This window comes from Pediculus humanus, genomic scaffold (genome assembly GCF_000006295.1).
Source record: "Pediculus humanus corporis 1103172108201 genomic scaffold, whole genome shotgun sequence".
Lineage (NCBI taxonomy): Eukaryota > Metazoa > Arthropoda > Insecta > Psocodea > Pediculidae > Pediculus > Pediculus humanus.
The window spans coordinates 135,101-148,278 of NW_002987771.1; the positions used below are offsets into that span (position 1 = coordinate 135,101).

The window sequence follows — 13,178 nt, forward strand, 5'->3', positions numbered from 1 at the left end:
GTAGATGGGGGTATGGGGGTAAGGGGTGGGTGGTTGGGTCGTTTTGCTTCGGTGATTATATCAGCTAAGTGGTCGTGATGGTGGCTGACTAAGTGCCTGCCTGACTTTGTATTGAAAAAAATCATTTTTTTTCTCTCGAATTTTTTTTTTTACTTTTTCCTTACGATTTTCCTACGATTTTCCTCCTACAGAAAAAAATTTTCATTTGAAAGTAAAAATGCCAAGTATATAAGAAAGAGTGTGTATAGGAACCGGAAATAAGGGAAAAACGACGATGACGTCAAAAAATAAAAAAATAAAAATGTCGTAAATTTTTAGTTAGATTGTAAATCATCCGGGGTGTGAGGGTGAGGGGTGAGTTCATTCAATTCCCCCCCTTACTAGATAGTAATTGATATATATCAACTTTTTCCTTTTTTAAAACGATTCACTTTGTCTTTACTTTACGTGACGTCACTTTTTTCAATTACCTTGAAATCCTCTTCCCCGTCAGGTAAAAAATATCGAAAATTCGTGCAAATATTTTTCCGCCGCCGCCGCCATTTTTTTTTTTTAATTAAAAAATATGTCGCGCGGCTTTTTTTTTATGACGTCACGGTTTATTATCACGTCATACATTTTTACAATTTTTTTTAGGGTGTTTATTTTTTTATTGGGGAAAAAAAAATGAAATTAAAAACAAAAAAAAAAAATTGATTTTTTTTTTTTTTTCGTTTCGTTTCGGGCGACCTTTTTTTTTTTTTTTTTTTTGATTTTCACTTAAGGCGAAGTCCCTTTTTTTTTTTTTTTTTTTTTGAAAGCCTCGTGGGAAACCTGCATTTGTCTTTTGTCTTTTTTTTTTTCCCGAAATTTATTTATTTTTTTTCTTTTAACGTCTTCTTTGGAATAATTTTTTTTTTTTAAGGGAAAAAAATATATGTATGGGAAATAAAAAGGGATTTCTTCCCGATAAGGAAAGGGCATACTGTATATAAGGTTCAGTTACTGAATTCCGTAGTTTTATATAAAAAGTATGATGAGAAAGAAAGAGGGTGTAAAAGATTTTATTTAAAGAGAGAGAGAGAGAGAGAGAGAGAGTGAGAGTGAAAATTACAAGAAGTGAAAAAGCAGTTAAAAAATTGAAAATGAGTTTGAGAAGAATCGAGGTGGTTGCATAAAAAAAAAAAAAAAGGGTCTCTCTCTCTCTCTTTCTCTCTTTCTCTCTCTCTTTTTGAATTTCTTGAAAAATGATGGATTACTTTAACTCAACACAGATTCTCCATTAATTCGATGTTATATGACATGACTTGACAAACTATAGAGAGAGAGAGAGAGAGAGAGAGAGAGCAAGAAAAACTTAAATTGTTTTTTTTTTTTTTTCATTTTTCTTATCATTTAAAAATGTACATACATATTAAAACTTTATTATTATTATTATTATTATTATTTTTAATTGATTCAACGTGGCTTTGAACTTTTTTTTTTTTTACTACCACTACTACCAACTTAACAAAAATAAAATGTAGAGGGGGAAAAAAAAAAGAAGAAAGTCGTATAGGGAAAGAAAAAATGGAGGGAGGATGGGGGAGGAAAATTTTTTTTGGTTTAATGTATTTGTAGAAGAAAGTGATTTTTATCTATCCATTGTGGAAATTTTCCTTTTCTCTCTCTCTCTCTTTCTCTCTTTCTCTCTTTTTCTCGTTTTTCCAGAAAAGGTATCCAGATAAAAAACCATATATGAAAATATAAACATAAAAATTTGGTCCTGTCATTTTTTTTTTTTCCTTTACCCTAACCTATTATTCTCAATTTTCATTTTTTTTTTCATAATCCATTTCTGGTTTTGATTTTCTTTCCAAAGATTCAAACATGTCCGTAACAAAATTTTTTTCCTTACCTCCCCACCCCTCCCCGCCTCGTACCTCCCTCCCTCCCTCCCCACCTACCTGCCTCCCACTCTTACGTACTTTTTTTAATTATTTGTAAAATTTTCTTTGAATTTTCTTCTTTAAAAAAATTTTTTCCCCGTAAAGGAATTTTCTTCACCGGAACTTACGAAAAGGGGGGCGTAAGGAGGGAGTTGGGGTGTGCGTGCGTGTGGGTGAATAATATTCGAAAGGTCAATTTAGTGACCTCTAAAAAAAAAAACCCCTTTTATTATTATTATTATTATTTAGGTCTCAAATTTGCTTTTTAAGCTAAAATTTAAATCGTTTAAAAAAAAAAAAAAATATTTAAATGGTCATTTTTATTATTATTATTATTATTATTTTCTTACTCTTGGTCCTTTTCTTAAACGAGCGTGTTAAGAAAAACCTTATTATTATTATTATTATTATTATTATTATTATTTAAACTTTGGACGCTTTCCAAACATCCAATATAGACTTTTAAAAAAAAATGTTTGAAAAAATTTTTGTTATGTTAAGTGAATCTTTAAAATGATTTTAACGATTTAAATTTATATTAATGTTTAACTTATGAGTTTGGTAAGGGTTGCCAACAAAAATTGCATAAGAAAATAATAAAAAAAAAAAAAGAAAAACTAAGGGTAAAATTATTATTATTATTAATGCCTTAGGCAGGTATAAGAAATCAAAAGCATGGAAAACCGTGAGTGAAAGAAAAAAAATGTGCGTGTGTGCGTGGGTGGGTGCGTGAGTATAAAAGGCAAATCGGAAATTTGACTTTAAAGATTTGATTTGACGTTTTCAAAGGGATGCTGAGAATAAGAAGAAGAATAAGAATAAGGAACCCTTAAATCGACATTTTTTTTTTTTATATATAGAGAAAACGTTTCGAGTGTTACAATTTGTCGGATTTAAGATTCTTACAAAAAAAAATTTATATATATATATTTTTTTTCTTCTGCTTTACGTTTTGATAGAGTCACACAGTTTTTCCCGTTTTTCTTCTGATAATTGCTGTCAATCAAATTTCTTTTTTTTTTACCTTTTAAATTTAGATTTTACATCCTCCTCAGTCTCACTCTCTCTCTCTCTCTCTCTCTCTCTCTTCTCTCTCTCTCTCTCTCTCTCTCTCTCTCTCTCTCTCTCTCTCTCTCTCTCTCTCTCTCTCTCTCTCTCTCTCTCTCTCTCTCTCTCTCTCTCTCTCTCTCTCTCTCTCTCTTCTCTCTCTCTCTTCTCTCTCTCTCTCTTCTCTCTCTCTCTCTCTCTTCTCTCTCTCTCTTCTCTCTCTCTCTTCTCTCTCTCTCTTCTCTCTCTCTCTTCTCTCTCTCTCTTCTCTCTCTCTCTTCTCTCTCTCTCTTCTCTCTCTCTCTCTCTCTTCTCTCTCTCTCTCTCTCTCTTCTCTCTCTCTCTCTTCTCTCTCTCTCTCTCTCTCTTCTCTCTCTCTCTCTTCTCTCTCTCTCTCTCTCTCTCGCTACGTGGAAAAATTAGAATGATTAGGGAAATCAATGAAACAATTTGAAATTTCCTGATACCGGTTATCTATCGTGAACAACAATAATAATAATAATAAATAATTTTATTTATTTATTTATTATCCATAAAAATAGGAAGAAAAAAAAATTTTCCCACGAATTTTCTTTTGATTTTCCTAATTGTTGGCTCCTCTCTATTTATTTTTCCAGACTGCCAGATGCGCAGTGTTAACGTGAGAGCAGTCAACGCGAAGCGAAGAAAACCAACAACCTCTTCTTCCTGCTTGTGAGTGCTTTTATTTAGCTTTGTTTTTTTTAAAATGCATGCTATTACACGTACCTTTCAACAAACAAACAAACAAACAAACGAACGAACAAACAACCTCCCCTCCTAACTCACATCCAAACAAAAAATCCTAAAAATTTTTTTACCTTTTTACCTTTTCTTTGATGAAATTTTATCATTATTATTATTATTATTATTATTATTAATTAAATTTTAAGAATTTTTACGTTTAAAATAATTAATTAATTAATAAGTCACGTGATTGATTTTTTTTTCCCCAAAGAATAAAATTAAATTTAACCCCCTAAGGGGTCGCGTTTCTTTCTTACTTTGTTATCATCAAATTTTAATTTTCTTATTTTTTTGTAAAATTTTGACACTTTAAAATTAACATTTTGTTATTTTTTTTTTGTTAATAAGTTATTTTCATACGAGTAAAATTTTACGTAAACGTATTAACAAACGTACAAACAAACAAACAAACAAACGAAACGATTTTCGTTTGCCTCGAGTTTTTTTTTTTTTTTTTTTTTTTTTAAATTAATAACAACAAAAACAAAATTTTTTAATTTTTTTTTTTTTTTGTCTTTCATCTTTTTTTTTTTTTTTTTTTAAACCTTTGTTTTCGTTTGTTTGTTTGTTTGTTTGTTTGTTTGATGCTTGCACGTTTATCCCCATCTCTCTCTCACTCTCATCCTCGAGGCGATTTTTTTAAGCGAAAAAAACAATTTCGAATAACAAAAAAAAAAAAAAAAAAAATTCGCTTCTCACCCTTACTATTACTTAAACTCAACCTTATGACAACAAAAAAAATTGCACGGATTGATTTTTTTGCTTACGTCATCATCATCATCATCATCATCGTCATTATTATTATTATTATTATTATTATTTTACCTCACTTGCATGTTTAACAAATTTTTTTTTTTTTTTTTGCTTTTGAACAAAGTAGTTTAATAAAAGTATAATAATAATCATAATAACAATCGAAACTTTACTCCCGTTTGTATTAATTATTATTATTATTATTTGTTTTTTGGGTTTTTTTCTGTTGTTTAGGGGGGGGGTTGTATGGATAAGACTAATAAAATTTTTTTTTCTTTTGTTTCAGCTGCTCAGACCCCTCATCGAGGCAGTAAGTACCAAAAAAAAAAAGAACAACAGCAACAGGAAAAATGATTTGAATTGTTTTTATTATTATTATTAATTTTTTTTCTATTGACACGCGCATAATAAATTTTCTTTACGAAATACATAATTAACAATAAAATTTTTTTCAAAGTTGTTGTGGGCGTCAAGAGGAGAGAGGAGACTGCTACGGGGGGATCAGACCAGATCACACAAGACCACAACTCGGCCCCCAAGAAGCCCCGTTTGGTTTTCACAGATCTCCAGCGCCGTACGCTACAGGCTATTTTTAAAGTAACGTTTTTTTTTTTTTACATCATTTTAATTTTAACGAATATTTTTTTTTAAAATCAGTGTTACCAACTCAAACTCAAAAAAAAAAAAATTTTTTTAATATTCCGTTGGTATAAAAAAAAAAAAAAAATCATTTTATATTCTATGAAAGAATTATTTATTGGAAAAAAAAAAAATTTTCCTCTCTTTTTTTTATTAATATTATTTTTCCTTTTATCTAAAATTTAAATTATCATCATCATTATTATTATTATTATTATTATTATTATTATTATTAAATATTTTAATAAAATTTTTTAGTTAAGGGCGGTTGATAAAAAAAAAATTTTTTCCCCCTCCCCCTTGTTGTTGTTGTTTTTTACGTATGTAAAATGAAAAAGATAAAAAAAAAAAAAAATATCGAAAGAATTTAACCTGTAAAACAAACAAACAAACAAACAAACAGACAGACAAACAAACAAACAAACGGAAAAAAAATTCACCCTCATTTTACAAAGAATTAAAAATAAATCGGATTTTATCAAAAGAAAGGGTGAAATAATGCAATTAATCGAGAGGTTTTGGAGTCAGTTAATTAAGTAAGAAACAAAAAACGGTTTTTCAAAATGGCGGCGGTTCTTATTTTTTTTTTTTATCTTTTTAGGAAACGAAAAGACCCTCGAAAGAAATGCAAGTAACAATTGCAAGACAATTGGGATTAGAACCGACGACAGTTGGTAATTTTTTTATGAATGCAAGACGAAGGTCGATGGATAAGTGGAGGGACGAAGAACCTGGTAAAAATGGCGGATCACCATCATCGAGCGGTACCTCATCACAACCGGTGCCTCATGGAATGCAACAGACGACTCCGGATGATCCAGCATCCGTACATCTTGATGATGTCGGTCACGGACACGATGGATTGTGACCCCCGGCATCCGTCCTTCCTCTTCTTAACCATCATCAACATATTGTTTATGTAGAAAGACAACAATGACCTCAATGTAAAAACCCCAATCGCGATAATAATAATAATTATATTTTAAATGACTACGAATTTTGCTAGCATATATGAACGTGGCATTAGAAAAAATTTACAAACACCTTTTTATCGGGCCTTATTCTTCCTTTTGTTAATGTATATTCATCATAACATTCCCCAAACATGAATTTCTTCTTCTTCATCTTTCTTTTTCTTCATCTTTCTTCTTCTTTTCCTCTTCTTCTTCTTCTTCTTCTTTTCATCTTTCTTCATATTTTACATGACAAATTAAATAAAATTTATAGACATTTTGTATGTATGCCTTTGCCTTTGTCTAAATTTTCTTAATTCTAAAATTGAATCATAAGAACAGAGTCATAGAGAAACAAAGTCATAAGAATAGAATCATAGAGGAACAAAATCTATCTAGCTAGCTATCACAATTTTTTTTCTTAGCCATCACAAACAACCGAACAAAAGGAAGATATTAAAAAAAAAAAAAAATTAACAATAATAATAATAATAATAATAAATAATTAATTTAGTTTTTATTTATAATTGAAAAAAAAAATAAAAAATAGTTTGAGTGTTTAGTTACTCTATGAAATATTATTTTATTCGAATGAATAATGATTATATATATATATATATATATATATATATATATATATATATATATATATATATATATATATATATATAATAAATAAATAAATAAATAAATTGCGCTTTATGATAATCACTTTAAACAAACTGATCTCCATTTTTCTAGTCGATTTTTTTTCTCTATTTTATTATTATTATTATCATTATTATTATTATTATTTTTATTTTTATTATTATTATTAATTTATTATATTTTATTTAATTATTAATAATTTTTTTTTTTTTGGGGGGGGGGGGGTAAAAGTCGTTGGATTATTTTATTTATAAAAATTTGGCTTTAAATTACTTGTATTATTATTATTATTATTATTATTATTATTATTATTATTTATTTATTTATTTATTAAATTATTTTTTTTAAGTTTCTCTTTTTCAAAGGGGGCATTATTATTATTATTAATATGTTTAAATCAATTAAATAAAATCAATAAGTTTTGTAGTAAATGCAAATGAAAAAAAAATTCCTTTTTAAATAAATATTAATAATAAAAATAATAATAATAATAATAATAATAATAAATTAGTAATTAATATATATATATATGAACAATAAATATATATTGTAAATTTAGTTACCACGTATTAATAATAATAATAATAATAATAAATGTAAGTAAAAAAAAAAAAAAATTTTTTTAGTTGGTAGCTTGTTATTATTACACGTCATTCCACTTTTAATTTTTATTTAAGTAAACTAGTCATTCTTTATAATAATAATAATGATAATATTTGTGATTATTATTATTATTATTATTATTATTATTATTATTATTATTTATCGGTTATTTATTAATTTTATTTATTAATTAATTGGCTTTGCTACCGACTTTTAATAATATAAATAAATAAATAAATGTATGTATTATTTACACGGAAAATAATTATTAGCACCTCTTAAAATAATTTTTTTTTTGTTGTATAGTGACGTAGTTATATAGAGTATCCATGTACAAATGTAAGAAGCAGAAGACAAAAATTTCAGTTTTTGTACAGATAAATTCATATCAAAATAATAATAATAATACTAATGGTAATAATTAAATAAAAATAACAATTTTTTTTTTTTTTTGTAATGATTATTATATTTAATCGATAGATCGATAAATCGATCGATCCATCGATCGTTAACCGAAATGCATTTATGATAATAATAATAACAATAATAATAATAATAATAATAATAATAATAATAAATGTATAATTAATAGGAAATTTTTTTTTGTTTTATTAAGTTTCGATTGAAAATATTATTAAATGACAAAAAAAAAAATTTGATGATGATGATAATAATTTTTTTAGTGCCTTTTTTTAAATAAAATAACAACAACAACATGATTAATAACAACCGCATAATAATAATAATAATAATATTTGGATATATAGTCATCATGTGTGTATTGTAAATTAATTATATATGATTAATAATATTTCGGTTAGCGTTCGATTTAAAGGAAAATGATGTAAAGTTAATATTATTATTATTATTTATTATTTTAATAATTATTTATTATTGAATCGTTTATTTATTTTTTATTTTTATTTATTTTAAATTTTTGTCACTTCTAGTCATTTTTACATTGTTATTATTATTATTATTATATATATTTTTTTTATCGTGAAAGTAAATTATATTAATGGGTTATTGATTTTTATTATTATTATTATTTAATTATTAATGATCTCGTTTATTTATTTATTTTTTGTTTTAAAGCTCTGTACAGATCACACAAGTTGAAAAAATATAAATAATAATGAAATTGATTTCATAATTTTTTTTTTTTTCGTCATTAATATTTTTATACACGAGTCTTTTTGGTGTTTTAATTTTTCATAGGTTGGCACTTCCGAAATTGTAAAACTCGTTAGCCAATCAGATTACTCGTCTAGCATTCCATCCATAGTGCGGTGGCGGTCAAACGACAAGTAGTTCGGTTTCTTTTTTTCCTTTTTTTTCTATTTTAATTTAAGTGTTTTTTTTTTAGAAAAAACGAATAAAATTATGGTGAAATGCAGTATTACTTATTACTTATTCGTATTTAATTAATAGTTGTGTAATAATTTCAATAGTTTTTTAAAAAATTTCATTTGAAAATTGGTTAATATGTGGAGGAGGAATACTAACGGATTTTGAGACATATCACAAAAAGAAACGTAAGTGTGTATATATATTATTTATTGAAATTAAAAATTAATAAAATATCGAACTTTTTTTTTAAAAAAAGAAAAAAAAGTTTTTTTAAATTAAAACAAACAACAATAACAACAATTTAATTCATTTTTATTATTATAATAATAATAATAATTTTTTGAACACATTGAAACAATAAAATTTTTTTTATTTTTATTAAATATGTATAATTATATAAATAGTAGTAAGTATATCGTATAGATAAATATTTATAAAAAATTGAAATAATCTATTAAGCATGAACAATTTAATATCGTTAATAACGGCGATAATAGTTTTAAGATACATAAATTTTAAAAATAACGGTTTTTCATTAGTTTTCACATTTTTTTTTTTGGTTTCACGCAATGGATCGTGATTATTATTAAAACATTAATAACACTTTGTGCTTTTAATTAAATTTTTCATCTTGAAAATATTATAAACGCTTAATTATAATCGAATAAATGCTAATAATTACGATTTTATCGTTACGTTTTTTCAAATTCAAAAAATAGAACGCGTAGAAAACGGGAAAGAATTTAACGTTAAATAGTTTTAAAATTATCCGATAGATGGCAGGCTAGTGCCTAAAAATCGGTAACGATGGCAAAATGGAGGCCGAAAAAAAAAAATTTCTTTTATTTTTTTAAATTACGATAAAATTATAATAAATATTTATATAGATTAATAAATATGAGTATTTTTAACAATATTTCGATGCATAACAATTAAACGGATTTATTTTCAAAAAAAAAAAACATCAGCCGAAATAATAAAAAGCTTGATATTATTATCAATTAACAAGTAAGAACAATAAATAAACATTAGTATTAATATTATTAAATCGAAAATTTCATAAAATATATTTATATATATATATATATATATATATATATATATTTAAATAATTTATTTAATTACGTCATAACATTTCAAAACGGTTATTGATATGTAATTGTTTTTTTTTTTTCTTTCGGTTAAAATCTGCGAATCGAATTTTTGAATTTTAAATTTCGAACAAATCGAAACGCAAAGTAACGAACGAACGAACGAACGCGTCATTCAATTCAAAAAATGACGCAATTTCCGGTTTTGATTATCGCGGTGAGATTTGTCAAAAAAAATAAATAAATAAATAAACCGGAAAAAGCTATTCTTTTGTTTACATTCGCAAGCACGTTATTTTATTTAAATAATAATAATAATAATAAAGAATCAGATAAATACGAAGCAATATCCGTTAATGTAAAATTACTTGTGTGTGTGTGTGTGTTGTCCAATATGGCTTCCAGATTTTTTTTTTTTATATAGAGAAAAGAGTTTAATAAAAAAAATATTTACATTTAATTTTTTTACGACGGTATAAATTTAATGGGAATGAATGTTTTAGTACGTGAAATGTGCGAGAAAAAAAACCGTTGTAAAAAATTTGTTTAATATCCTTCGTGAAAAATAATAATAATAATAATTTCGCGTTATTTATTTTAACTTTTATATCGTGTCATTTTATGTTATTTCATGTTTTCCCCATTAGGTTTTTTTATTATTAACTAATAATAATAATATTTTAAATTATATTTCCGTTTTTTATTTATTTTTTTGTTTACGGTTTTCTCTCTCTCTCTCTCTCTATTTAAATTAAACTCTCTCTGTTCATGTTTTTTTTTTTAACGGTCGAACACGAGGAAAAAATTCTATAAAATTTAACGGGAAAAAAAAACTTTAAAGATTTAGGTAACAGATGCGTGTAATTGTAAACGTACAGCGAAAAAAAAAAAAAGAAAAATTTTTAGTCTGTTCCAGGCATAAATAATTGTAGAAAATGTGTGTGTGTGTGTGTGTGTGTGTGCGTGTGTATGCTTTGTTAGCTTGATCCGATAACATCGTCTATTGATCATTCTAGAAAGTTTAGAATATTTTTTTTTTTTTTACCGAGAGTAACTACTTTTTTTTCGTTATAAATCATCTTACATGTTTTATCTTTATTATTATTTTATTTTTTAACGTATCATCTTCGATAAAATATTTCGAGTTTCGAGATATCGAAACAAAAGATTATTTTTATAAAATTTTTTTATATTTATACGAAAAGTTTTTCTTTTTTTTTCTTTTGGGGAGGGGAGGATGTGTGGAAAATTTTTCACTGTCGTGGTTTTAAAAAAATTTTTTATCGAGTTTTCTGTCGAGTTTTCTTTTTTTTTTTTTTTGTTAAATAAATAAATAAAAAAAGGTTTCGAACTTTTTTTTTACCTTTTGTCGTCGCAATATTTAAAATATTTAATCCGTAAATTTTTAATAAAAAATCGAAATTCCGGAAACGGTTCGAACCTTTTTCTTTTTTTTTTTGTAATTTATACCCCTTGTCTTATTTTAACGAAAAAAAAAAAAAACAAAAATTATTATCCGATTTTTTAAGGAACGTTCTAGAAAATTAAAATTTATGTGAGAAACAAAAAAAAAGGAAATTCGGTCTTGTTTAATTTTCGTTACTCTCATTATTATTATTATTATTATTATTATTATTATTATTATTATTATTATTATTATTATTATTAAAGCTACGTTATTTAACACCGAAACGTCATCTTTTTTCATTTTTTTTTTGGACGAAACAAAAGGTTGTTGAATCATTGTACAAATCCTTTATGATTTAATAGATATAAATCAAAAGGTAAAAAAAAAAGAAAAAGTTGCGTGATTCGTAAATTTTCTCACCGTTTAAGAGGGTTTCCTTTTTCTTTAAACATTTCTTACCAAAAAAAAAATTTTTTTTCATACGTTTTTCGACTTTGTTTATTTTTCACGTCATGCGAGAAAAATTTTATATGTAAGAATGTCAGAAGGAATAAATCCTGCACGTGGCTCCCCTTCTTTCCCCTACCCTCCCCTCTCCCTAGCCACCCTTTTTTCCTGTTTTTTTTTCGATAGGTATTAATTAAATAAACTACCCCCCCTTCCCCAGGTAGTACTAGTGTGGTACTAGTCGGAAATATTTTTACACCTTTTCCAAATGGTTAAATTGCACATCTTATCACGAGTATCGAAATAATAATAATAATAATAATTTTAAAGTAGAAAGAGAGAAAAACGTTAATATTACGATAATAAATAATTACGTAAGAAATGGTTTCGAGGTTTTGAGTTCAAAAATGGTAAATTTATAACTTTTGCCTGGAAACAACTGGTAAAGTATTTCTCTCTCTCTCTTTCTCTTATAATATTAAATATAAATTTTTATCACGCCGTAAAATATCTGAACTGTTATATTATCGCGTCGGAAAATTCACATAAGAATCATAAAAATCAAAATGGTGGGAACCATATAGGGGTAGAGAGAGAAAAAAAAAGTTAGGCGATCGAGAGAGAGAGAGAGAAATACGCGTGTGTGTGTGTGAGAGAGAAAAAGTAAGAGAAAATTAATGAAACATAATTCTCATCATAATATATATATATAAATTACGATTAGAAATTTTTTTTTTTTTTTGTAACTTTCCCGGAAATTCGATTCGGATTTAACGAACCGGAAATTGGCGAAGAGAGAGAGAGAGAGAGAAAATATAAACGTGTGGTAGTTCGAACAACTATTCAATTAAACTTATCTTCTTCTTCATATTATTATTATTATTTTTTTCTCGACGTAATTTATTTATTTGTTTCTTCTTCCGACGAATGTTTGGCAAGTGCGAGAAGAATCATTGTTAATTCTTTTCTGTTTATTTTACCATCTTGATTGTAATCGACACCCTGAAGAATGGTTTCTTCGAATTCTTCTAAATCCGCCGCATCGTAATCCTTTTTAACTAATTCTAACAAATCCTTGAGAAAACCTCGCAATTCTTCATTTTCTATTGATCCGTTGTTGTCCTGTGTAAGTGTGTGCAAGAAAAAAATTATTATTATTATTATTATAGTCACTTTTAAACACGACAAGGCTCTTATTTGTCGTAATGTTTTTAAGCATTTATTCCAGGTTTCTACCCGAGGATTCCTTAGGGATAAATGCTCGAATTTCGGTAGTGCTATTTATACAATATTTTCCGAAGAATGTGGGCCGTTCCACATAGTGCGATTTTATTATTATTATTATTAATTACTTTTTAATTGCTTTAAAAATTTCATCCGGAGTAAAATTACTGCTCTTATTACGTCACCGTTTAATAATAATAATAATAATTAATATTAAAAAAACGCGAAACCGCCGCGCTTTATTTCATTTAAGAAATTCGACCATTATAAATAATAATAATAATAATAATTATAATAATTTTTTGTTAAACTGACAGTAAAAATTTAAGTGTTAATTCCCGTG

At 26.0% G+C, this 13,178-nt stretch overlaps 2 protein-coding genes across 2 annotated transcripts in view; one reads left to right on the plus strand and one right to left on the minus strand.

Annotated features, from left to right (window-relative positions):
• Phum_PHUM432770 (uncharacterized protein) overlaps positions 1-5,979 on the plus strand; it is a gene marked incomplete at both ends in the record, with an annotated part of 16,295 nt that extends 10,316 nt beyond the window's left edge. Inside the window, 2 exons of the mRNA XM_002429381.1 lie at positions 4,954-5,069; positions 5,713-5,979. Of these exons, the coding sequence (XP_002429426.1) occupies positions 4,954-5,069; positions 5,713-5,979 (383 nt within the window). The remainder of the gene's footprint in view (positions 1-4,953; positions 5,070-5,712) is intronic.
• A 6,532-nt stretch (positions 5,980-12,511) lies between these two features.
• Phum_PHUM432780 (calbindin-32, putative) lies at positions 12,512-12,830 on the minus strand (the record flags this gene model as incomplete). Its single annotated transcript, XM_002429382.1, has 2 exons — positions 12,512-12,733; positions 12,795-12,830. The coding sequence occupies 2 exons, from the start codon at positions 12,828-12,830 to the stop codon at positions 12,512-12,514; spliced, it is 258 nt and encodes an 85-aa protein (XP_002429427.1).
• Positions 12,831-13,178: the final 348 nt, after the last annotated feature.